This window comes from Vipera berus, assembly GCF_964194415.1.
Source record: "Vipera berus genome assembly, chromosome: 2".
Classification (NCBI taxonomy): Eukaryota; Metazoa; Chordata; class Lepidosauria; order Squamata; family Viperidae; genus Vipera; species Vipera berus.
The window spans coordinates 233,529-260,000 of record NC_138203.1 but is presented as its reverse complement, the minus strand read 5'-3'; the positions used below and the strand labels follow the sequence as shown (position 1 = coordinate 260,000).

Here is a 26,472-nt window from a genome sequence, read left to right as displayed (position 1 = left end):
AGGCAATGGGGCTCCTCGGAAGGAGGCAGAGAGAAGCCACGCCCTGAACTCTATATAAGGGGAATGTGTGGGGAGGGCTGGTTTGCTGAAGGCAACCGCTTGGATAGTTCGTGTTTCTTAAAGCTCCTGTTTCTTGGTTTGTGTCTTGTTTGTTTTTGTAGCTATAAATTTGGCAGGCGTAATTCCAGCCTCTTGCCGTTTGTAAAGGGGTTGTCCCTGCCTTTTCTGCAGGGCCGATAGCAGGCTGGTACAGAACAGAGAGGATGTGTAGCGTTCGAGACAATCCTGGTCAAGCAATGCTTATATTCTATGTCCTGGATAGAAGGAAATGAACTACCAATACTCTTTTCTGCTGTCCTCACCACTCTCGGCACAGCCTTCCTGTCCAAAACAGTAATAGCTCCAAACCACACAGTAATACAATACGAAAGTATAAAAGTATAAATATGAATTAGATTTTGCTTGCAATTTGGGTGGCTGACAGTGACGTGGAATCTAGGGTGAATCTTGTATCAGATACCGTTGGAAGGAGTCCGTTGGGCTTATAGAGGAATGCGGCGGATAGAAGATCTCCTAACTTAAGCTGATTGACTGGATTACACTTTGAAACCATCTCCTTATCTTTTAAAGGGGGCAGCAGCTGGACTCCTCTATGTCAGCGCACACGTCCTCAACGCTTACAAGGAATACGACTCTTTTCTTCAGAACCGAGATGCTCTTTTGCCCCCCATCATTATCATTGCCGTTGCTGTGGTCATGCTGGTCATTGGCATACTTGGCTGCTGTGCCACCCTTCGTGAATCCAAGATTGGCCTAGGAGTGGTAAGAATAAGGCCTGGCGCTGCTGGCCCCGTTTATAATAACACCATTGCTTGAAGGTGATGCGGAAGTGGGCAATGAGATTGTCCCTGTCCCAGTCCCTCCGTTCCTGGACTCTTACAGTTGCCTAGTAGGAAAGGATATTTTTTAGTAAATTAGGAGATTCAAATATTCCAGAAATCCCTGAAGTTGGTCAGCTAGGGTTAATTCCATCATGCCAAAATGTCTAAAACCCCATTTTGCCTACAACTTGAAAATGTGTGGACTTCAACTCCCAGAATTCCACACATCTTGAAAGAGGGTAGATCTTTCCACAGAACAGCCGAATCTTCCAAAGGTTGGTTTGTTGGCAACATCTGGAGAAGATCAGATGTGTCTCTGCTTCTTAAGTCTTCTTTTCTTTCTTCAGTTCTTGGTCATCATCCTGCTGATCTTCGCTGCAGAAGTGGCAGCCTTGGTGCTTGGATTTGTTTACAAAGGAAAGGTGAGTGAAAATATCCAGGTAATGAAACAACCACCTTACAACCGTTCACTTAATGATTGTTCAAAGTTATGTGGACCCTGAAAAAAGTGAACTAAGAAATACGAACAGCAAAAAAGCTAGATAAGAATTTAAGAAAGATATAAATGGACTAAAAAAGGAGTCCTTGCAGATTTTATTCCCTCCGTTGTTGCCAACTGTAGGGAGCGGTGCTCATCTCCATTTCAAGGCAATGGAGCCGGTGCTATCTGAAGATATTTCTGTGGCCGTGTGGCCAGCACGACCTCACGAAGCACTGTTAGCTTCCCTCTGAAGTGGTGCCAGTTTATCTACTGGCATTTGCATGCTTTCAAACTGCTCGGTTGGCAGGAGCTGGGGGAAAGGATGGGAGCTCACCCCATCGCGTGGTGCTCAGGTCCCGAACCTGCGCTGTCGGCTTTCCAGCCAGCAAGACCAGCGTCTTAACCGCTGAGCCACCGTGCCGCCCATAAGTGGACTAACAGCCTAATAAAATTGGGAACCTTGAGATTCAGCGTTTAAATAATCACGTGTTGCCTTTTTAAATTGGGTCACCGGTGCTTAAACCTTTTATTTGCACCTGGAGAGAAGGACAGCAAAAGCTCGTCGTTTGGCGGTGCTGTTGTTTGATATACAAATCTTGCCTTTTTATGTCTTAATGCTTTCTGTTGCATTTCAGATGGATGAAAAGATGTGAGGTAATAACAACCTGTGTGCCTTTCTTTTCTTGCCACAGATAACAGCTGAGTTCCACGACTCTCTGTCGGAAGCATTTGCAGCCTACAATGGAAAATCAGAAAACTCTCATAGTGTAGATTACCTGCAGCGGGAGGTAGGAAAACTCGATTCCTGATATGACGATATTGGTGTTGGAAATAGGAATGCATTTTTCTTCTGCCGTATGTTATTCTGATTGTAGTTTCCCTAGTTTGGTGGCGGTTTTGTTTTTAAGAACAGAAAACTAGATTTTGAATTGGAGTTGGGGTAGAAATACACATTTTAAAAAGAACTGTTGAATTGTGGTCAACCAACATAAATAGCAGAGTAGCATAGATCTGTGATCCCTCGACAAAAGAAAAGCAGCAAATCCACCACAGAGTAAACAGAGACAGTAACACTGGTGGTCCCTGACTTACAGCAGTTCATTTAGTGACGGTTCAAAGTTACAGCGGCACTGAAAAAAGTGACAGGGCCGTTTTTCACACTTTCATACACTGCAGCATCCCTGCGGTCAGGTGATCAAAATGAAGATGCTTGGCATCTTAATTGTGACGGTTGCAGCGTCTTGGTTTTTGAGACCTTCTGACAAGCAAAGTCAGTGGGGAAGCCAGATTCACTTAACAACAGTGTTACTAACTTAACAACCGACTCACTTAATAACCGTTGCAAGAAAGGTTGTAAAACGGGGTGAAACTCACTTAACCACTGTCTCACTCAGCAACATAAATTTTGGGCTCAATTGTGATCATGAGTTGAGGAGTACCTGCGTGCTCCTTGATCCTTTCCATGTATCGAAAGCATTGCTGATAATAGTTCTGTTGCAATTAAGTTAAAATACCAAGTCCTCTCGGGTAGAATAGAATTGGGATTCCTGATCCCGATGTTTTACTACTTTATTTGTAATCTTTTCTAAGGCAGTGATTGGAGAAGTTTCGCTTGTCCCCATCTCCAAAAAATACGTAAAGACCCCGTAGTGGCTTGAACAGGATGAGAGGTCATAGTGCACAAGGAGACCGTCTCCTTTGCCCCCAGAAGCCCCCAGAGCAGCAGCGTCCATGGGAGTGGGGGGGATAATAAAAAATTCAGGATGATAGCCATGTTGCCCATCAAAACCAGCCGGGCCTTTGATCTCATGGCTGTGGCTGTCATTTTGACTTTTATTGACCCCTTCTCCTGATGACCCTGGCTTAGTACAGTATAAAGGGTGTACTGTAATAGGAAAGAAAGAAAGAGAGAGAGAGAGAGAGAGAGAGAGAGAGAGAGAAAGAAAGAAAAAGAAAGAAAGAAAGAAGAAAGAAAGAAAGAAAGAAAGAAAGAAAGAAAGAAAGAAAGAGAAAGAAAGAAAGAAAGAAAGAAAGAAAGAAAGAAAGAAAGAAAGAAAGAAAGAAAAGAAAAAAGATAGCAAAGTGTTGATAGAAATTGAGACAGAGACAGGCAGATGTAGATAGATAGATAGATAGATAGATAGATAGATAGATAGATAGATAGATGATAGATAGATAGATAGATAGATAGATAGATAGATAGATAGATAGATAGATAGATGATAGATAGATAGATAGATAGATAGATAGATAGATAGATAGAGCCACATTGTAGGGGAAATAAAAATAAATAAAAGAATAAGTAAAAAGAGACTTTATCTGAGCTCTGGAAAAACGCCGTCCCTCCTGCTTGGGAGGCCAAATGCTGATGGCTTCTGGATCGTAGGTGTATTATACAACGATGGGAAAGTCTTGAATAGAGTGAGATGCTGCATTTCCCCTCAGAGTTCTCTAAAGCAGCTGGAGATTAATTAAACACAATGGCTAAGCCAGCTTTATCAATCTGTTTGTTTTCCAAGGTGTTGGATCTAGAATTCCTAGCCAAGTTGGAGGTCATCATATTGGAAGGACACCAGCTTGCTAAGACCTGGTTAATCCAAGGCTTATTGACTAAATAGTAGCCAGCTAGATTTCCGCAACTCACCAAAACTTAGGCTGGGTTTATAACTTAGAAGGACCGATTCACATTGTATGCTGAACCAAAACTCTTTTGCCCGGTTCACAAATATAAGGCCATCCTTGGGTATAAACTTATCTAATTCTTTCACTTTATTTTTGCAACATTCAGCTGAAGTTAACAGTATAAAATAATGTTTTGGTTCCAATTTTTTTAATGAATATATTCCATTTTAGAATCTTTTTTTCAGCAGATAGGTTGATCGTTTTAGTATCAGGATGAATGGCTCGGTATGAAAGATCTCATCTGTTAGTATTGCAGCAAAGGAGATGTTTTTGCTTCCAAAGTACTGATTGCATTTAAAGAAGTATTTCCTCCCCATGTGAAAAAACATAACATTCTCAATACATTTTTGTTCCAAAAATTAGTCATACAGTGCTGATATTCTATTTATAGAGTTTATTTCAGAGACTAGTCACTGTATGTATTGAGTTTTCATCAGTGGGATTAATCTTTCACAGAACGTAGTGAAGAATGTGGTCGAATCTTTAACAAAACTGAGAAAACGTAAACGTCTGTTGGGTCCTTAGTTAGGAGGGCCTGAAAAATAAAGGCTAGAGAAGAAGGAGGGCCTGAAAAACAGCTTTGGTATTATTGCCAAAAAACTACATAGTTGTGCCCACATAAACATCACAAGGGAAGATCAAGTTGAAGCAGGTTTTTTTTTCTTTTCATTGTGAAGCATCAGCATCAATAGTTTGATATTTTTGGAAAGTTCTCCAGCATACTGTATCTGGGCAGGAGCGTCCACAACACACAATCGCCAGTTTCCAAACTCGATTGCAGTGTTTCCCCAAGGACGAAGAGAATCAGTATATTCTTACGGCTCTTATTGAGCATTCTTTATGCGGCCCTGTCCAGATGCAAGGAATTCTGGGACTTGCCATCCTGGCCCATCTGGTGGGTGTCACTTTCTGGAGAAGCTCCAGGGATGAGCCCTGAAAGTCTCAAAGGCAAGCAGACTGAATTTTGGATGTGCCTCTTCCAACCACCATTGCTGCTCTTCCAGCTTCAGTGTTGCGGAGTCCAAAACTACACTGACTGGATTGGTACCCAGTGGTTCAACACCACAGGCAACCACAGTGTTCCTCTGAGCTGCTGCAAGCAAGGCCCGGCTGTCATGAATTGCACAGGACGACTAAGTGAGAAGGAGCTTCTCAACACACAAGTAAGAGCATTCGGGGTTTGCTTGAGTAGGACCAAAGTTGTAGATCCAAGAACTTAAATTGTATGAACCAGCTTCCTATTATTATTATTATTATTATTTTTTGCCTATGCTGGTTGTCTTTACTTATCTTATTCTGGAATATATGTTTCCCGTTTCATGAACAAAATTCCTCTAGTTCAGGGGTATCTAACTGCCGGCCCACAGGCCAGATGCGTCATGGCGAAACTGCGCCCACCCCATTGCTGGCAATGGAAAAAAAGTCACGGCACGTCACGTGACGTTGCAAGTTTGACACCCCTGCTCTAGTTCAATACACGTATGTGGAGATTCTCAGTCATCCAGGTCATGGTTGTCTCAAAGGGTGTTTTTTCAAAAGGCAACTATACCACGTTTTCAAGAGCCGTGGTGGTGCAGTGGTTAAAATGCAGTATTGCAGGCTGACTCTGCCCGCTGCCAGGAGTTTGATCTTGATGGGTCAACCTTCCATCCTTCCGAGGTCAGTAACGTGAGGACCCAGATTGTTGGGGGCAATAGGCTGCCTCTGTAACTGCTTAGAGAGTGCTATAAAGCATTGTGAAGCAGTATTTATTTTATTTATTTATTTATTTTATTGGATTTATATACCGCCCTTCTCCCGAAGGACTCGGGGCGGTGTACAGGGCAGTTGAAACACAATATACAAGGTTAAAAATAAATTAAATTAAATTAGCCCCAACAAGTAAATCACATTCTAAAAATTTAAACTCCCAATCCCTCAGTCCAGGCCGGCAAGCTCAAATAACCAAGTTTTCAGGTTGCGGCGAAAGGAGCGAAGGTCGGGAGCCATCCGGAGCTCAAAAGGGAGCTGATTCCAGAGGGCAGGTGCACCCACAGAGAATGCTCTCCCCCTGGGGGCCGCCAGTCGGCATTCCCTGGCCGATGGCACCCTGAGGAGGCCCTCTCTGTGGGAGCGCACAGGACGATGGGAAGTTGACGCCGGCAGAAGGTGCTCCCGTAAATATATAAGTATAAATATATAAGTATACTTATAGACTTATAAGTATATAAGTCTAAGTGCTATTGCTGTTTTTTTCTCTTGAGGAAGAAGAAGATGACATTTTGCTTCTCATCCAAGAAGCTTCATTAGTTCTGGCTAGATGGCGATGGTGGTGGTGGAAATGGAAGTATTAGTTCCAACAGGATATTGGGTGTGTGTGGAAGGATTATATTTCTTTGCAATCACATAATATATATGACTGCAAAGAATATAATACCTCCTGTCATAACTAATGTTCAATTCCCCCCACCATTCAGCCAGAACTGATGAAGCTTCTTAGATGAGAAGCAAAATGTCTTCCTCCTCCTCCAGGGAAAAAACAATATGCTGAGAGTCCTTTGAGAGTCCTCTCTCTACATTTAATCTGAAGAAAACTCTTGTCTACCTGTCCTTTCATATTTATGGATTGAGCTGATGAAACCAATGCATATTATCATTAATGGGGGGAATTCACTGCCCCAAGATGGGGCTTCATCCAATTTGTTTGAGAGTAATAGAATAATATAAACCCAAGAATAACACCTGGTGATCTTCCAAGCTGAGTTCTTTATTGTTCTCACACTGATAGACAAAATCTTGAAAGACTTAGGACTTCGTTATCTGCATCTACAATATACTCTGGGGATTATTAGGGAGGAGCCATCTTCATCCTCTTTCTATCACACATACTGGTAATATCTGGGCTGAGTTGCTTCTTATTCCTCTGGAATCCACCCCCTCCCTCCTGAGGATCCACCCCCTCACTAAAGTCCATCATCAAGTCTCTGATTGGCGGCTGTGGGACATAAGAGAATGGACTAGATCGGGGTTTCTCAACCTTGGCGACTTTAAAATGAGAGTCTGTGGAGATTCTCAGTCATCATGCAGGTCACGGTTGTCCCAAGGGTGCTTTTTCACGAGGCAACTGGACTTTCTTGCTTTCCTCTGAAGACCTTTTGCTTCTCATCCAAGAAGCTTCTCCAGCTCTGGTTTCTTGGATGAGAAGCAAAATGTCTTCAAAGAAAAAGTCCAGTTGCCTCGTGAAAAAAGCATCTTTGGAATTTAAGATGAGTAGACTTCAACTTATGGCTGTCTGGAGAATTCTGGGTATTAAAGTCCACCCATCTTAAAGTTGTCAAAGATGAAAACTTTGAACTAGATGAACATCTGGGCAGGTCCAGAGGCCTTTATGTCCTTATGTCTACCAAGTTCTTGTTTTGCACAAAACTCTTAAACTTTTTGACAGAACCCTTTGAACTTATATAATCAGTTCTTCCCCATCATCTCCCCTCACTACAGGGCTGTGAAAAGGTAGTGGATCTCCGTGACCTGTTGAACTACGCAATGCTCGTTGTCTTAGCTTTTGCCATTGTGAAGGTATGTGGTTGCCAAGTTTGAACCTGCTTTTCAGTTGGGTTATTGTTCAAAGGACATCTGGGGACTGCAAAGAAAGGGCTGCATGACAGACCCCAAATGGTTCCGATCCACCTTTCATTCTGAATGGCCTCCTCTCCTCGTTCCCATTTTGATTTGTTGGGTTTTTTAAAAAACAAGGAAAAACAACAGTACCCCAAATTGGCTGTTTCTGTCCAAATGGTGGTGATCCTGGAGGCTTCCTGCAGTCCACGAGTTTCATAGATGATCCCTAGAGAAACATGGTCTGATCGTGCCAGTCTCTGCTAAAGTTCTTGTGATTCTAAAGGTTTTTTTCTTATTCGTTGGCTTTTTGGAAAAGACAAAACTCCACCCTCCAGATTAAGTGGAACATTCCACGGGCTCTTCTCTTCCCTTCGAATGTTTAAGCAATCATCATTCAGTTACATTTCTCTCTTTGCCTTTTCTAACCTAGTATGTGTCTTTCCAGGGACAGTTAGGAAATGGATTAAATATTTGCTTGGATCTTCCATTATGAGTAATCACACAAAGCCATAATCCACAAATAGCCAGGGGCTTCTTAAAGAAACCCAGAAGTGCAACGTTGAGGCAGTATTTACTTTATAAACCGTGATTTATACTACATGTAGCTATGGCTTGCTTAGAACTCAAGAGTTAGTTTTGCTTTGACAAAACCATGCAGTGTATTCAATAAACAGTAAGATTTTCGGAAATGGAATGAACCTGGAGTTTTATTTGGATTCTCAAGCTGGATGTTGACAGATGGTCATAAAACAGGTCACTCATGTGACCAACCTGATTTTACAACCTTTTATGGAACAATAGTTAAGCGAACGTCACGGTTGTTTAACAAGCCATTGGTTTGTTTTGGGCCAGTTTAGCCCCAAACTGGAATAAATGGTTGTCGAGTACATGCAGTCACGAGACTGCAGGGGAGTATTGGAACTTCAAATCTAGGGAGGTCTGTCCAAACTTGAAATGGTTGCTAAGCAACTGGTCATAAATTGAGGACTAGCTATAATCCAGAATATGTAGAGGACACCCAGAAGGGCAAAACTGAATTTGACAGACACAGGAGTGAAAATTAATAGTGGTGGAGAGACTATTAAGGGTCAGATTTGAGAGAAGAGCAATCCATTTTCAAACTGTAAATTCTGTAAAGGTTGCCAAGAATGGGGTCCTTCGTGGTCTCTGAGCTGGATGGCTTTCTTACAGGCGTTTCATTACCAAACTAGGTAACATCATCAGTGCTACCTAAAACTAAATCCCAGAATCAAAGAGGCCCCGGAGCCTGAATGGGTGGTCAACATGTCCAGCCATCCACTATCTTCTGCAGAACACAATATTTTACGGAGAAGCCTCCACTTCAATACAGGTGATGCTGATCAACGAGAATTCTAGAAGGAACATTTAAAACCAGTAGCACTGATGATGTTGCCCAATTTGGTAGCGAAATGTCTGCAGGAAAAGCTGCCAAGCTCAGAAAGCATCAGGGACCCCACAGTTCAGCCCTGACCTACAAATATTCTCTTCGATGCTATGTATGCAGACTGAAAGATTAATTACAGCGTTTTGGCTTTTGGGGATGAGACAGCATATAGGGCGGAGGTACAAAAACTATCCATATGGTGTAGTAACAACAACTTGCACCTAAACGTCGGCAAGACAAAAGAGATGGTGTTAGACTTCCGGAGAAAAAAGGAGGAACCTGCCCCACTTTACATCGGGGAGGACTGTGTAGAGAGAGTTTCCTCCTTTAAATTTCTGGGAGTCTACCTCTATGAAGATCTGACCTGGAAAGTTAACACAACCCAGGTGGCTAGAAAGGCCCAACAGAGGGTTCACTTTCTTAGGATCTTGCGGAAGAACAGGGTAGAACAACAGCTAATGACCCTCTTTTACCGGTCTACTATAGAGAGCGTCCTCTCGTATGGTATTGTGGTTTGGTATGCTGGTCTGACAGCCGCGGACAGGAAAGTATTACAGAGGGTAGTGAGAACAGCACAAGACATTGTGGGCTGTGCCCTGACACCACTGGATGACCTCGCCAGGGCTCGTTGCCTTGGAAGAGTGAGGAAGATTCTCAGGGATGACTCACACCCTGGACGGTATCTACTCTCCTACCATCCGGTAGGAGATATAGGAGTATAGCCAGCCGTACCAACAGGCTGAAAAATAGCTTTTATCCGTGGGCTGTTAGGCTTTTGAATGGGACATAATCTTATGCAGAATTGACTTGGGAGGCCGGTGTGTGGTGTAGTTGGTTCACATAGTGTGGTGGGATGGAGGGTTTGTTGTCACTGTGTGTTGGGGGGAGAGAGCATGGGGGGGGAGGCTCAGCTAATCTCAATGTACACATGTTGTACTTTGACAATAAAGGTTTATTATTTATTATTTTTTTCCATTTCAGTTTTTTGGAATGCTTGGGATCTGCGTGTTGGCCTGCAAGAAAGAAAGCAGCGGGTATCAGCCCCTGAGCACCGGGGTGTTTGCCTGACCACGGAATGGAGGAATTTTCCTTTTGGGATTCCCATGAACAAAAATGGAAAGGTGTCTTGAGTAGAAAGCATTAGCCCACTTTTTATGAAATCCCAAAGGAGATTACACTGGTTTTCAGAAGTCCTATTAAAGATGAAATAGTTGGCATTAACATCCTCATAAGCCTGAGATTTGTCTGGTGTAGTTGAAATTAAGGTGCCCTTGTTTTAACAGCAGATGGAGACATTCACCAGAAAAGACAGACCAGCGTCTGCGATTCCAGTGTCTGATACAATTTGTGAGTCTATCCTTGAACAGACTTAAATTATTTTTTACACAAGTCATATTTTCCCCCAGATTGGTTGGGCCATTAAAGGGCTAGGGGCTTATAGCAAATCTCTAAAATCCAGTGGAAATGGCTAAACATTAGACGTGTTTGAAATTCACTCTGAGGTAAATGTTGAGAACACAGCATGCCTTGGATTGAAGCTGGATCCTTCTCCCAAGAAAAACTGCAGGCACGAATGCCGACAATTGCTTTTACTCTAGACTGACGTTTTCTGGAGTAACTTGGAGATTTAGACATAGGCTGACTTCACCTGGGAGTGATCAGCTTTTCTAACAGATTATCCATTGCATTTCTGATTGTGTGAATACTTCTGCTAAGAAGTTGAGTTAGGTTGGAAATGCATATAGATTCCTAATCTCCCTTTTTTAGCTCCTGATGTCAAATGTTTAATTCTGGTGGTAAATTGACAATTCGTATAAGGGAAGCCCAATAAAGTTGTAAGATAATCCCTAAAATAGGCTTCAGACTTTAAGCCAGGAGTGTCCAACCTTGGTAATTTTAAGACTTGTGGACTTGAACTTCCAGAATTCCCCAACCACCCATGTTTGTGGGGAATTCTGGGAGTTGAAGTCTGCAAGTCTTAAAAGTTGCCAAAGTTGGACACCCCTGTTTTAAGCAAAGAAAGACATACTCTGGTCTAAATATCAATCATAGCCTCATCTCTGGAAAAAATATACTTCTTACCACTGCATCCTTAGTTCTAGTCTGTCAAAACTAAGTACAATTCCTAGCTATAAATTTGTTGAGTTTCAGAACAAAGTCAGAGTTGCTAGAATCCTTCAGAAGTGATGGATTAATTACTTATTCCCAGACATACCTGCACGGAGCAGTTATGTACTCCAGAGACATCAGGTTAGAGAAGGCTGATCTAAGTGTTTGTGGTTTGATTTTTTTTTAGTCTTTATTCACTGGATGCTCCGGGTTGAATACAGCCTATTTTTGGTCCAGTAATCCAGTATGCACCACAGTTGGGTAAAATTTCAGGATGTGCCTGGAAATATATTAAAAATGTGGTGCTACTTTCATTCCAACAGCAGCTGAGCTTGACATTAAACTTTTTCTCCAGATGAAGGATGTTGATTTGCTGGGGCACGATCAGATGCATTCTTTAGCTTTTGTCTTCCTGTTTTTGTGAGCAGAGAAGCAACTTGAATAGCATATGTATTGTTGTGGGAAAAGCAAGTTTTGTTTTTTTTTCAAACCATTTTTCTTTAAATTTTGAGTATTGTATGGCTACTAGATTACATAAAGAGCCTCCTGAAATCCTAAATAAAATACTTCAAAAATAAAAAGTACAGTATTTTATTTCATTTGAAAATAACAGGAGAATTGAAAAAGCCAGAGTGTAAAATAGTTACATAAAGATAGTAAGATATTTTGGTTAAGCTACTTGACTTGTGATGACTTCATAGGCAACATTGACAATATGGAAGGATTTTGCTAGTGTCCAGTTTCCCCCAATTTCAATCCATTTTCTGGGTTTCTCTCATACATGGAATGGCAAAATATTCAATGACTTTTCTACAATTTGCTGTTGAATACACCTACCGCATACGATAAAGTCTCTAGATCAGGGGTCCCCAACCCCCAGTCTGGACTGGTACTGGGCTGGTACTGGTCCGCGGCATGCCAGAAAGTGGTCTGTGCAAACCAGTGAAGCCCCAGCCACGGGATGCAGGCAACACACAAAACCACGCACTCTCCAGTCCATGGAAAAACCTCTCTCCATGGAAGCGGTCCCTGGTGCCCCAAAGGTTGGGGGCCTCTGCTCTAGATGAATTCAGGCCCTCATGAGTTGACTTACGCTTTCACGGAGCTGGCAGCATGGTGGTGCTGTGTACAGTAATTGCTGCCTTTTTAAATGTCCCAGTCTAGCCTTGAGCTCTGGAATCTCTTGGTGGTCTCCCATCCAAGTGCCAGTCAGGCTCATCCCTCATAGTTTCAGACTCCAGTCAAGATCTGCCAAGAACAGAACGATGAGTATGAGGAAGGAGAAGCCAGACTATCCCATTACAGCAATTTGTTTGGTATGATTGCATTCATACAACCCATGACTGAACCGGTCCTTATGTATTATGCATAAAACATCAACCCGCAGGATGTCCAATGAATCGCAAAGGCACAAATGACACAGAAGACCTGGTTAAAACAAACAAGTATTTGTGTGAATTTTTTACCTTGCGTGTGTTGGGTAAGTCCAGTTTACACCTAAGAACCATGCTGAATGGTTTTGCTAAGCTTTCCAAAATAACTTGCAAACGATCACCATTGCTAGACTTCAGCATTCCCTTTGCTTGAATATAGGAAGTGTTGCATTCCCAGTTTTACCCCTCACTTCAGGCTTCCATTCGGCTACAAATGCATTGTAAGGCTGAATAAGGACAGATTTTACTGCCTTAGACTTAGTTGAGTGTTGCTGCCATTATAAACAACACTGGCTCAGGAATTCTGGGAGTTGAAGTCCACGAGTCATAAAAGAGCCAAGGATGCCTACCCCTGGACTAGGTGATCTCCAAGGGTCCCTTCCCGCTCTGTTACTCTGTTCTTCTTTTAAGAGGTATGGACTTCAACTCCCAAATTCTGCTGACTGAGCAATTCTGGGAGTTGAAGCCCATTCATCAAAAATCTTTGCAGCCAAGCAGTCGTATCACTGATTGTCTGAAAGGAAACACTTCATCTGAGCAAAACTTTAGAGCAGGGGTTCTTCAAACCTGGCCCTTTTATGACTTGTGGACTTCAGCTCCCAGAATTCCTCGGCCAGGCATGGCCGAGGAATTCTGGGAGTTGAAGTCCACAAGTCATAAAAGGGCCAGGTTTGAAGACCCCTGATGTAGACTCTGCTCCATTGATAAAGTTCCCCTATACCTGTCAATTCAGATGCAACGCCAACCCCCCCCCGCCCCCGTTTAGTTCAAACCAAGGACTTAGTTCTGAGTCCTTTTCTCCCCAGCGGATAAACTCGAGGGGTTTTTTAACTCCCAAGTATGGTAATGCTGTGCCACTCTACCATTTCTATCTCCCGAGATTTGTGTGCCGCTCTATGTTTCTCGTCTATGGCTAAACTCCGAGACCGGGAAGGAGCACCGGCAACGCCTCCGCAGCGGGAGGAGCGAGATCTCGCGCGATTTGGGACGCCCAGCCGCTTGGGCGGGTAGTTTGAATGTGAACGAATGGCCGCCGGAGGAAAGTTCCCGGTTTTGCGTGGACTGGCGACCTCGGAGATGGAGGAGGAGGAGGGGGAGGAGGAGGCGGGGGCGAGCCTGGCCTCGCCCGGTGAGCTTGACGGTGAGACCACGATGCCCTTTGGGGACTTTCCAACACAGTTTAAGCAATATTGATATTTATGCACGCATGCGTGCTTGTTTTGTTTGTTTACTCTAGCCGCCCATCTCAAACAGTGACTCTGGGAGACTTAAAATTCCAAAATTATAATATTTTAATATTGCATTGATTAAAATATCTAACAGTAAGTAACAATTCTTATATTTTATATTATAAAATAATTGCATTACGTGTTGCATTGCTCTTACATCACATAATTTGGAATGAATTAACTTCTATTTATATTTGTGTGTGTGTGTGTGTGTGTGTACAAACCCTACTTCCCTTTTAGCATTTTTGGAATTGGCCACAATTCTTTTGGAAAACCGATAATAGTTTTAATAAAATACAGCTACTCTATGTGTTGTAAGTAAAGTAAAGAGATCAATTGTTCTTCATTGTCAACTAAAGAATGCTTTCATTTTTTATTTTTGAACTGGTCTTATGATATTTAATATTTCTGCTATTTATTTGTAGGCAGATTTGTAAAAATCCTCATATCCTTAGAAAAGCGGGAAAATGTTCCGTAAAAGTGTCATTATAATACTTTTATTTTCATTCTAATAATGTTTAATATGTTTGTATAATACTTTTTTCCTATTTCTGTCTTTGTGTCCCCTCTATGATATTAAATATTTTTGTATCTATTGCAGATAGATAAAAATGCTTGCTTTTCTTACAAAGTGAAAATTTGTAAAACAACATTAGCTATTGTAACCTTTAAAACTGAACATTAGTCTATTTTTCCTTCTTTTTCCTTAAAGCAAGAACAGGGGATACAATCTCTTCAAACTTAAATGACTTATGCTTTCATCTCAACTCCAAGATCTCAAATATCAAAAAGTCACTTCAGCTGAGAAAAATAGGTAAGAAAATTTCATTTCTTTAGGGTAGAACTGGTGTGCTTTATGTAATAATGCTTTGTAATTGATCTGGGAGTCTGGGAACATATGCATGGAGAATGCCAATCTGATAAATATACTTGCAGACTATTTCATTCCCTTTATACAAAGCATAAACTATGAAATTTACTGCCATCAGTGGTGGTACAGTAATTCCTGAATCACAGACAGAATATTTTAAAACAAAAACAAATACCGTATTTTCCGGCGTATAAGACGACTGGGCGTATAAGACAACCCCCTACATTTCCTGTTAAATTATAGGGTTTGGGCTATACTCGCCGTATAAGACTACCCCTCTTCCAACGCACACCAAATAAAAATTAAAAAACATCAGATTTGATTTTAATATGGTAATTTTAATTCAAATGCTTATGACATGCAGGTACTTAGTAGGAAAACTCGCTTATAAACATAAGGCTGTTTGTCATCAAACATGTAAACATAAAACAGTGCAAGTGGATTAAAATTTTCCTAATTCACTCTAAAGCTTTCCCTGCGCAGAGCCTTAAGTAACACCAGCTGCCTGCAATTAGTGCAGGTTCTCATCACACCAGGCTCAAGGTTGATTCAGCCTTCCATCCTTCCGAGGTAGGTAAAATGAGGACCCAGATTGTTGAGGGCAATAAGCTGACTTTGTAATAATGCTGCTTGGGGGGGGGGGGCGAAAGCCCTAATAAGCAGGCATATACATAGAATGAAGGCTATTGCTAAGCACATTGATTTGTGCTTTAAATTGTAAGCCGCCCTGAGTCTTCGGAGAAGGGCGGGATATAAATGGGATTTTTTTAAAAAAAGACCAAATGGGAGATCCGCTCCAGGTTTTCCAGCCAGCCCGCCCAGTTCCTGAGTCAAATGTGTCCTTAGAGCTAAGCTGCTGCTCTGACTGCTGCATTCCCCACCTGCCTTTCAAGTTGGGATATACTACAGCTGCTCTTCAACTTTAGAAGGAAAGACGCTCAGACCCCAGCCTGTAAAAAATCACAGACTGCAGCTTCTTCTCCAATTGGTCCCGCTTTCCCTGCGCAGACAAAATGGGAGATCCGCTCCAGGTTTTCCAGCCAGCCCTGTCCCTAAAGTTTCAGCACCCGGGGTATAAGACGACCCCTGACTTTTGAGAAGATTTTATTTTATTTTTATTTTATTTTAATCCCATTTATATCCCGCCCTTCTCCGAAGACTCAGGGCAGCTTACAAGCTTAGCCGTAGCCTTCATTCTATGTATATGCCTGCTTGTTAGGGCTTTCACACACACCCCAAGCGGCATTATTACAAAGTCAGCTTAATTGCCCCCAACAATCTGGGTCCTCATTTTACCTACCTCGGAAGGATGGAAGGCTGAGTCAACCTTGAGCCTGGTGGGATGCGAACCTGCACTAATTGCAGGCAGCTGGTGTTACTTAAGGAGGCATTAGCCCACTGCTCCACCAAGGCTCATTTTCATGGGTTAAAAAGTCATCTTATACGCTGGAAAATACGGTATGTTATTGCTTTCCTGATCCTGCTGCAAGCTTCCTCAATGCATCTGCTTAGTCGCTGTTTGATACCACATTATTTATCTGTATCTCACCTTTATTATTTTTACAAATAACTCAGGGCAGCCAATATATCCAACACATCTTCCTCCTCCTATTTTCCCCACAACAACAACAACCCAATTACTCTGTGGTAAGATGGCTGGCCAATACATTTTATAAATATTATGAACCTTGTGCGGTGCTGAGTCATGTGACTAGCCCAAAGTCACCCAGAGGGCTTTCCTGGCTAAGATGGGACTTGAGCTCAGGGTCTCTTGCTTTCCAGCCTGATGCCTTAACCGCTAGGCCAACCTGGCTCTCAAAGGCAGGACGGTGAATACGTAGAAAGGTATATTTGGAAGAGGCCTTAGAAGATATCAAATCTGTTCCTCAGATCAGGAGCCACTGCAGCATCCCTGAGAGATGACCCCAGAGCTATTATTGTAAGATCTCTGTTGAAAGAAAACTCACACTTCGTGTGGTGGCCGGTCTCCCTAGATGGCAGCTTATACAGCCATGGACCTACTTTCTCACAGTTTTAATTCACGGTGTTTTGTCCCTTTTGAACTATGGTGCCCAGGACTGGACATCACACTCCAAACCCTGCCTGAGCAGGGCAGAGTGGAACAACCATTTCCCAGGGTCTGGTTCTGTGCTCCTCTTAAGGCATCCCAGGATAGTTTTTGCCTAGCAGCTGCATCCCTGCTGGCTCATGTTTTGGTCAGTCCTGCAAAGCTCTTCTTGAATGACCGGCATCAAAACCCATGTCGTAGAGGTATTATTTATTTATTTATTTATTTATTTATTAGTTTTTACAAACCGCCCTTCTCCCGAGGGACTTGGGGCGGTGTACAGAGGAAGGAAGGTATACAGACCGAACAATAAAATAATAAGAAACACTAATGAACACAAACTGGGACCCCAATTAACGTTATCATGCCAGGCCAGCCTGCTGGAATAGGAAAGTTTTTAAGTCGCGACGGAAGGTACGGAGGTCAGGGGCCATCCGGATTTCGGTTGGTAAGGTGTTCCAGAGGGCTGGCGCACCCACTGAGAATGCTCTCCCCCTGGGGGCCATCAGCCGACATTCCTTGAGCGGTGGCACCCTGAGGAGGCCCTCTCTGTGGGAGCGCACAGGACGGTGGGGTGCTGACATCGGCAGAAGGTGCTCCCGTAGGTAGTCCGGACCCATGCCATGTAGGGCTTTGAATGTCATTGTTAGCACCTTGAACTTCACACGGAAGGCAACCGGAAGCCAGTGCAGCGCACGGAGGAGAGGTGTGATATGGGAGTATCGGGAGGCTCCCAAGAGTGTCCGTGCCGCCGCACTTTGCACCAGTTGAAGCTTCCGAGTGGATCTCAAGGGCAGCCCCATGTAGAGAGCGTTACAATAGTCTAGGCGAGATGTCACAAGGGCATGGGTGACTGTACGTAAGGAATCCAGGTCCAGATAAGGCCGTAGTTGGCGAACTAGCCGAACCCGGGAGAAGGCCCCCTTGGTCACAGCTCCAATGTGGTCTTCCAGGGAGAGCTGCGAGTCTAGGAGGACACCCAGGTTGCGGGCCCTATCAACAGGGGGAAGTAACTTGTCCCCAATGTTAAGCAGTGGGACGTTCTGAATCTCCTGGCTTGCCGGTACGTACAGCCATTCAGTCTTGTCCGGGTTCAGTTGAAGCCTGTTTCTCCCCATCCATTCCCGGACCGCTTTCAGGCAGCGGGACATCACGTCTAGGGCATCACTGATATTGTTAGGAGTTGAGATAAAAAGCTGGGTGTCATCAGCATACTGATGGTACCCTACTCCAAAACTGCGAATGATCTCACCCAGCGGTTTCATGTAGATGTTGAACAGGAGAGGCGAGAGGACCGACCCCTGAGGGACTCCGCAAGCGAGAGGCCTCGGGGTCGACCTCTGTCCCCCCGTCAGCACCGACTGCGAGCGACCCTGGAGAAAGGAGGAGAACCAACGCAGAACCGTGCCTCCCACTCCCAGTCCCCTGAGGCGTCGCAGCAAGATACCATGGTCGATGGTATCGAAAGCCGCCGAGAGGTCTAATAAGACTAGGACAGAGGAATGGCCCCTGTCCCGGGCTCTCCAGAGATCATTCATCAGAGCGACCAATGCCGTCTCCGTGCTGTAGCCCGGCCTGAAACCCGATTGGTACGGGTCTAGATAAACCGCTTCATCCAGGATCTGAGGAAGTTGGTGCGCCACCACGCTCTCAACAGCCTTCGCAAGGAAGCGAAGATTGGAGACTGGACGAAAGTTATTCAAAGAGGATGGGTCCAAGGTGGGCTTCTTGAGGAGAGGTCTCACCACCGCCTCCTTCAAGGCGGTGGGGAAGTGACCCTCACTCAGAGAAGCAGAGATGACCGCTAGGAACCAGCCTCGTGTCGCCTCTCGAGCTGCATAGGCCAGCCAGGAAGGGCACGGGTCCAGTAAGCATGTGGAGGAGCTCAACCTTCTCATAATCCTGTCCACTTCCTTAGGAGTTACAGGATCAAATTCTTCCCAGATGACGTCGACAAGACTGTCCATGTCTTGTTCTTCCATCTCAGCCCAGTTGGAGTCCAGACCAGTTCGGATCCGAGTGATTTTATCCAGCAGATATTGACCAAATTCCTCGGCTCGACCCTGCAAGGGTTCCTCCCTCACCTCTTGGTTTAATAGGGAGCGAGTCACCCTGAACAAGGCAGCCGGGCGATTATCTGCGGACGCGATGAGGGTGGAAAAGTAGTTGGATTTTGCCACCCTTATCGCAGCGAGATAAGACCTGGTGAGGGTTCTTAGTCGCAATCGGTCGGATTCGGATCGACTGGACCTCCAACGGCTCTCTAGGCCCCGTCTCCGACGCTTCATCTCCCGGAGCTCCTCGGTGAACCATGGGGCTCGCTGGGATCTGCGCCGGGTCAGAGGCCGCAAGGGTACAACTCGGTCCAGAGCCTCCGTGGCTGCCTTTTCCCAGGCTTCCACTAAGGCTTCCGCCGAGCTGTGAGCAGGGGGTGCATGCGAGTCCCTAAGCGCTGCCTGGAACTTATCAGGGTCCATTAGGCGCCTAGGGCGGTACCATCTGACTGGCACCGTGCACCCACGGTGGGGGGTGGCAAGGGGGAAGTCTAGCCGCAGGAGGTGGTGATCGGTCCATGACAGGGGCGTAATAGTTGTGGCACCCCCACCGACATCATCACGCCACCGTCCAGACAAGAACACCAAGTCTGGGTTGTGGCCTCTCTCATGAGTCGGCCCAGAAATTATTTGCAACAGGTCCATGGCCGTCATGGAAGCCATGAACTCCCGAGCCAGTTCGGACGATCCTCCCAGGGACGGTAGATTAAAGTCGCCCAAGACCATGAGTCTTGGGAATTCAACCACCAACCCTGAGAGGACATCGAGTAGCTCGGGTAGGGCCGCCGCTGCACGATTAGGTGGTAGGTACGCCAGCAGCAGACCCAACTGCGCCCCTGGGCCGAATCTCAGTAGGAGAGACTCACACCCGACCATCTGAGGGACGGTGGTCTCTCGTGGGCTAAGGGATTCCCTGATGATAACTGCCACTCCCCCGCCCCTCCCATGAGCCCGGGGCTGGTGCAGTACCTGGAAACCTGGCGGGCAGAGGTCAACCAGAGGAACACCCCCCTCTGGGCCCAGCCAGGTTTCCGTGATGCAGGCCAGGTCCGCATGCTCACTCTCCACTAGGTCACGAATGAGGTGAGCTTTGTTAGCTGCGGACCTTGCAGCTAACGGAAGTTAGCGGAAGTCTGGCCTCGGCTTGGAGGATTGCAGAAAGAACGAAAGATTTCAGATTGCGAAGGAGAAAGCCATTTTCAGGGCTAACGTGAGGAGGAAATGGCTTGTGTTCCACATAAAGCAATTTTGGATTAGGCCTACTTTTGCTTTACTTTTGTCTATGCTATGATTGATCTTCTTTATTTGTAGGCCAGGAACCATCTTTGAAGACAGTGCTCAGTAAGATAGCCCATGAAATGATTCTCTTAAATAGCCTCCTCAATAAATTGGAAGAGGAGTGTCATCATCAGAGGAGACTGCAGAAAAAACTCAAGGTACTAACAACATTTGGTGCCTCAGAATCTCAGTGAAACTTACCTTCTGACCTCTGCGGATGTTAAGCGTCTAAAGCCTTCATAACACCAGTGGTTCCCCACCTTTTCTTCACCACGGACCCCCTTTGAATACCTTTCGTGGCCACCGACCCCCAAGACGTAACTCGAGATTTAAACCCTAACGTTTCTTCAAGCCTTTGTGGGCCCCCTTGTGATGACACTGTGGCCCTTTCAGGGGTCCCTGGAGCACCGGTTGAGAACCACTGGATTACACTATTCTAGAAGGTTGTTATAGCGTCTTCTTCAGTGGAGGACCAAGAGTTACAAATCAATCCTAACTATTAATCTCACGTCCTCCCTTACAGGTGGTCCTTGACTTACAACAGTTCATTTAGTGACTGTTCAAAGATATAGCAGCACTGAAAAAAGTGACTTGACCGTTTCTCACACGACTGTTGCAGCATCTGCAATGTCACGTAATCAAAATTCAGACGCTTGGCAACCGGCTCATATTTTTGACGGCTGCAGTGTCCCCCGGGGTCATGTGACCTAACCTTTGGGGACCTTTTGAGAAGCAAAGTCTGTGGGGGAGCTGGATTTCACTAAACGGCCGTGATACTAACTTAACAAATGCAATGATTCACTTAACTGTGGCAAGAAATGTTGCAAAGTGGGGCAAAATTCACTTAACAAATGTTTTCACTTAGCAACACAAATTTTGGACTCAATTGTGATTGTAACTCGAGGACTACCTGTATTTCACTCTTAGCTACAAAAACCTGGCGTGTTTGGGGAACTGTGTTGTATGTAGTACAACTACTAAAAGCTGCTTCTTGTGGCAACGGAGTGAAGTTCCCTGCATAAGCTACCTTGAGTTCCTAAAAGGTGGGAAATAAATCTAGTAACTACGTGAAGAGTAAATAAAGTGTGCAACTTATTTTAAGTTAACTCAGGGTGACTAAAAATAAGATTTGCACATTACTAGAAATCAACAGAAGCTTCTAAATACATGGATTAATGCAGAATAGGATGGAATTTGTATCAGTAGTATAATTGAAGTGTTTTCATTAGGCATCAAAAGAATTCTACCATGGTTTTTGATGTGAAAATACTAATTACAATATTGAAAACAAACATTGCAGGAGGCCCCTGGATTTTTTCCCCCTATGCTTTAAGCGGTCATTGTGCTTCGATTGTTCCTAAGAGTGTTCTGTATTTCTTTCTGTATGTACTTAGCTGCGTGAGACCTCCAAAAGAGATTTAGCTTGACCATTTCTGGAGATCGCATCTCCCAAATGAGAAACCGGTTGGTCTACTTGATTTTTCTCCATATTCCAAATGGCCGCCAGCACCTAAAACTATTTCTGATTACAGGAGCTGCAGGAGTCGGTCGAGAGGGACTATTTGGAAGCCCAGCATCTTGCAGAAAATGTGCCGATTTACCTTCCCCAAGCCACACAAGGCAGGTCAGTTTCCTGTCAATCACCTTGGCTACCAAGGTGCAAAAGAGGGGTGTGCTGTGAAGAAACAGCCGGTGTTTTGCACATTTAACATGGTTTTATAATCACACTAAACAATTATATGGAGAATTAATGCTACAGTAATTTCCTGAATCGCAGGCAGAGCATTGCTGTCTTCTTGATCCTGCTGCAAGCCTCCTCAGTGCATCTGCTTAGTTGCTGTTTGATGCCACATTTTATTTATTTATAGTCACTGGCATGGTGAGCTTTTGATGGACTCTCTGTTTGCATTACAGTTCGATAGGCACAACTCTGAAGGAGAAGGAACCGTGCAAGGCCGAAGAGAATAAATCCTCAAAGAAGTCGGCCAAAGTCTCCAAGTGCATCAGAGAAGCCCCCTTAGTAACGGCAGAGGAGTTTGAGAACGTTCCCTCGTGAGTAATCTGCAAACGGGAAAGTTGGGCTGCATCTTTCCAGAGCGGTCCCAATCTGGTGCTTGCTACTGTTGTGCTGGATCTGAACCATCATAACGCCCAGCCAGTACAGGATGAGTCCTTCGGGAAAGGGCGGTATATAAATCCAATAAAATAAATAAATAACTGGGTGACTGGGCCAATTACCAGGAGACTAGGAATTCTAGTCCCAACTTAGGCATGAAAGCTGACTTGGTAACTGGGCCAATCACCAGGAGACAGGGAGTTCTAGTCCTGTCTTAGGCACAAAAGCTGAAGAGCCCTGGGCCCAGAACAGGCTTTCTCCTCTTATTCTTCACAGATCCGTGTCATTCTCCCGGGGCCTCCCGTGTGCTTTTGGAAATCGTCCTTTCGGTTTTCCTGCTTACGTTAAGCTGTTTTCTTCTCCCCTGAAGGTACATGAAAGGCCGACTCACATTCAGCCAAGTGAACGCGGTCGTTGCTGAGATCAACAAAGCCGTTGCTAGCAAATACAGCATCCTGCGCCAGCCGCTGAAAACCTTGGTGAACGCAACCAGGAATCTCTACTTTCGGTTCCAGGAAGAAGAAAGCAAAGACACAAAAGGTGAGCGGCCACGGGAAGGGGACACCCGGCAACGCGGCTAGTCCTGGACTTGTGAGGACAGCCGGCACCAGGATTTCCGTGGCTGAGCAAGGTGGAGAATAAGTGAGTTGTGGCCTGAGTTTATGACCTTTTTCTCAGTTGTTAACAACTCAGTGAATCACTGCAGTTGTTAAGTGAACCACGCAGTGAACAGGGCTGTCCCCGTGGACTTCGCTGGAGGCCAGCTGGGAAGGTTGCAAGTGGTGATCACGTGAGCCACGGCAACCATCGCAAATACATGCCCGTTGCCAAGCAGCTGGATTTTGTCTACGTGACCCTGGGAAGGCTGCAACTGTTGTAACTACAAGCACCAGTCATAAGTAACTTTTTCCGATGCCGTTGTGGCTTTGAACAAGTGCTAAATGAATGCTTGTACCTTGAGAACTTACCTGTACCCATTCCTCACGACCTAGAAGGCGGTACGTTGAAAAGATGCTAATGGTGATGCTAATTTTCTCTAGTGAAAGTCAAGGATGGCATCTAGTTCCATACCTTGAAGGTGTCGCCAGCTTTCAAGGTCTGGGTGCTTATTTCAGTCCTTGAAGATGGTCTACGCTAGACCCAAATTGGGTTGTACGAAGCTGCCGGTAGAACTGCGTCATAGCTTGTTTAATCGCAATGAATGCAGCAAAGTTGCTGAATTCACAACATGCCTAGTCCAACCCTGTGACTTAGCACAGTGTGCGAACCGGCCCCAGAATGAGAACTCTGGTCCCACTCGCGCTCTTACCGGTCCGCCTGGGTTGGGTCCCAGGATTGCAGAGAAGGGTTTTTCTCGGACACGCGCAAGTATGTTGGGGTTGAACTGGGTCGTTTTACAAAATCAACCTTTGGGGTGTCTTTCTTTGCTGAAAGAATGGATGGGCTTTCCCAAGAAATATGACTGCAGCCCGAGCCACGTTTCCCGTAGGATGAAAATTCATGGCTTGGCAACACGTGCTTTGTGCAAAGAAGTCTCATCTCCAGTTCTGGAGAAAAATAGTTATAAATGGATAATTGGGAGGAAGGCACCGTATTCTCCAAACACCTGGAGATCTTGCGGGTAGATCAGATGGATAGTAGCTGGGTGGACCAGTGGTCTAGCTAGCCTGATATTAGGCAGCATGGTATTCTAGCGTTCTTGGGCACCTTCATCAGAGGGTCTTCCCTTCACCCGTCTGGGGACACAATAGTCGAGATGGAGCCTCCCCTTGATTTGATTTTCCATTGTGTGTTTGGTTAATTGGGAATAAGTTTTGGCTGGAGAGGAGAAAGAGGCAAGTAAGGGCAATAATTTGCTCCTTAGCTCCACATCCTAGGAAGAAAGCACTATTTCATTTTATTTTTTGTCATTCTTGTGCCTGCTGGAGAAGAGTTCTTTTAGGTTTGGGAAACGTCATTGGGTGACCAATGGGTTAGAGGCTGCACCACCATTCCTGGAAGAAGATGAACATGTTGTGTCTCTATCTTTCATTGCAGAAAAATCTACTGTATATATTATTTTCTGAAACCAACTAGGTACTCTTCTTTGTATCTCATCATGGTGCAGAAGAACCTGGGATCGCCAATAATTTTCAACCCCTTCGCAAGCTACAGTATCCTAGCAGTGTAATTGTGGTAGATACCTGTGGCCAGTGCAGGATCTCCAGATGTTTTCAGACTCTGTTTGACCCCCAAATGAAACCTTGTGTCTCCACAGGTGAATATTTTATTGTGGAGGCTGACATTGAAGAATTCACCCAGCTGAAGGTTGACAAACGTTTTCACAGCATCCTGACTATCTTGCGACATTGCCACCGAGTGCGGGAAATCCGAGGATCCCGGCTTGTCCGCTATGCCATCTGCTGAAAATTATTGGTCACTCTTGTGGACTTTTGGTTTTGACCATGCTGAATCTTTGTTTTGCTTCCTTCCTGCCATTATTGTTAGAAAAGATGGGTTTTGTTGGCATTACTAACTTGTTTGTTATGGGACAAAGATTTTAGGTTTGTGCAGTGATTGAGACAGTGAACCAATATCATAGCTTTTCCTGCCAACTCATTCCATTTTAATCTTGTACTTGGAGAGTTTGAGACATTTGGCATAATAGATGAAGTGTCTGAAGTGATTTGCTCAAAGTCTTTGGAACTTGAGTTTTGGAAGTGGTGTGTTGCTAATAAATCAGAGAACGGAATAAATGTGCAAAAGAACTGCTGGCTCTTATTTGGATGTATGTGTGAATTTGTGGGAATCACTGTCTGTTCATGAAAAAAATATTGGTGAAGATAGGTTTTCAGCGTAAAGGATTCTTCGGAGGGATGTAAGAGTTTGTAAGGTTTTTCAAACTTCTCAAGATGCAGCTACGGGGCATTGTGTGCCAAAACAACCAGATACAGAGATAGTTTCCCCCCTCCCCCACACCTCATGCCATCACTCTGCTAAGCGCCTAATTCCCACGGCACTGTCTTATGTCTGGATATTTGCCCTGTATTGCTATTATCCTTTTCATCTTTTTCTACTACATTTTCTTATTGTTATCATTATAATGATTATTATTACTCTATTCCTTTGCATGCACACTGAGGGTTTATGCACAGGAGACAAATTCCTTGTGTGTCCAATCACACTTGGCCAATAAAGAATTTGATTGATTCAATTTGTTCTACTGTGTTTCCCTGAAAATAAGACCCGGTCTTATTATTTTTTCCCCCTCCAAGAGAGGCGCCAGGTCTTATTTTCTGGTGGGGGGTGTGTCTTTTCCACGGTTTCACCTCACAGCGACAGCAGCACCAACAGCCCACCCCAGCCGGCCCACTTCTTCTGCAGCCCAAGGAAATGCCTCAGCAGCTGAGAATGGAGCTCCGGGTTGATGCGTGCTCTTGTATTACTAGCACACCACACTAGATCAGCTTACCTCCTTTGTCCTGCCACAAAACCAGTAGCAGGATTGTTCTGGTGGATCATCTGCCCAAATATCCATCGCAGGTGAGTTTCTATCTGCATAGATTAATTAAAATCTTCAAGACAAGCTTGGCTTAAATGCCACAAGGACATTTTGTGGCTGGCATTCACAGAGCAGGTCTGAAACAACTTGACAACAAAGGTCACATCCTTAAGAAAGGATTGTGTTCCAAGCAGCTGGATGTCCATGGCCAATTGTTAACCATGAAGATGACGGGATAACCTTTCTCTTTGCTTTTGGGAATAAATAATTCTTCACGGCTATCTGGATTTCATTTTTATTTATCGTAGCACAAACTTGGCTTGAGTTGGAACCCCAAATTATTCTTCTAACAATCATCTGGGAGAAAAGCTATGTTGTTGCTAGGAGCTGAAAATAACTTGACACATAATCATCAAGTACTCTGAGCAGCCTAGATCTTGCTGAACTACAATTCCCAGCATCCCTCAGTATTGTTCCTGCAATTGTAACCACTAGAGCAGGGATGTCAAACTGTTGGCCCAGGGGCCAGGTGCGTCATGCTGAAACCGCATCCACCCCATTGCTGGTAATGGGAAAAAAGTCATGATACCTCGTGACACGTCACGTGGCATTGCAAGTCTGACACCCCTGCACCAGAGGATGTAAATAGCAAATCAGTCTATGATCTTTATTGGGTGATAGCAGATTTGTACATTATGGTGAGTTAAAAAAAAATTTCAAGTAGCAGGGTCAGTTGTGGCAGTATAATGGAGCCCAAAATATTTCTTGGTCTGCCTTTTTCTTACAT

The 26,472-nt window shown here is 44.5% G+C and overlaps 2 protein-coding genes across 2 annotated transcripts in view; both read left to right on the top strand.

Annotated features, from left to right (window-relative positions):
- Positions 1-11,730, top strand: part of LOC308661888 (tetraspanin-36-like) — a 33,939-nt gene extending 22,209 nt beyond the window's left edge. The window contains exons 2-7 of the mRNA XM_081317108.1: positions 631-822; positions 1,229-1,303; positions 2,055-2,150; positions 5,049-5,207; positions 7,522-7,599; positions 10,028-11,730. Coding sequence (XP_081173234.1) covers positions 631-822; positions 1,229-1,303; positions 2,055-2,150; positions 5,049-5,207; positions 7,522-7,599; positions 10,028-10,114 — 687 coding nt within the window. The 3' untranslated portion in view covers positions 10,115-11,730. The remainder of the gene's footprint in view (positions 1-630; positions 823-1,228; positions 1,304-2,054; positions 2,151-5,048; positions 5,208-7,521; positions 7,600-10,027) is intronic.
- A 1,884-nt stretch (positions 11,731-13,614) lies between these two features.
- Positions 13,615-25,375, top strand: SKA1 (spindle and kinetochore associated complex subunit 1; the record flags this gene model as incomplete). The annotated part of the gene is made up of 7 exons (XM_081316309.1): positions 13,615-13,729; positions 14,530-14,631; positions 20,122-20,246; positions 21,621-21,712; positions 22,003-22,140; positions 22,575-22,744; positions 24,462-25,375. The coding sequence occupies 7 exons, from the start codon at positions 13,615-13,617 to the stop codon at positions 24,608-24,610; spliced, it is 891 nt and encodes a 296-aa protein (XP_081172435.1). The 3' UTR covers positions 24,611-25,375.
- Positions 25,376-26,472: the final 1,097 nt, after the last annotated feature.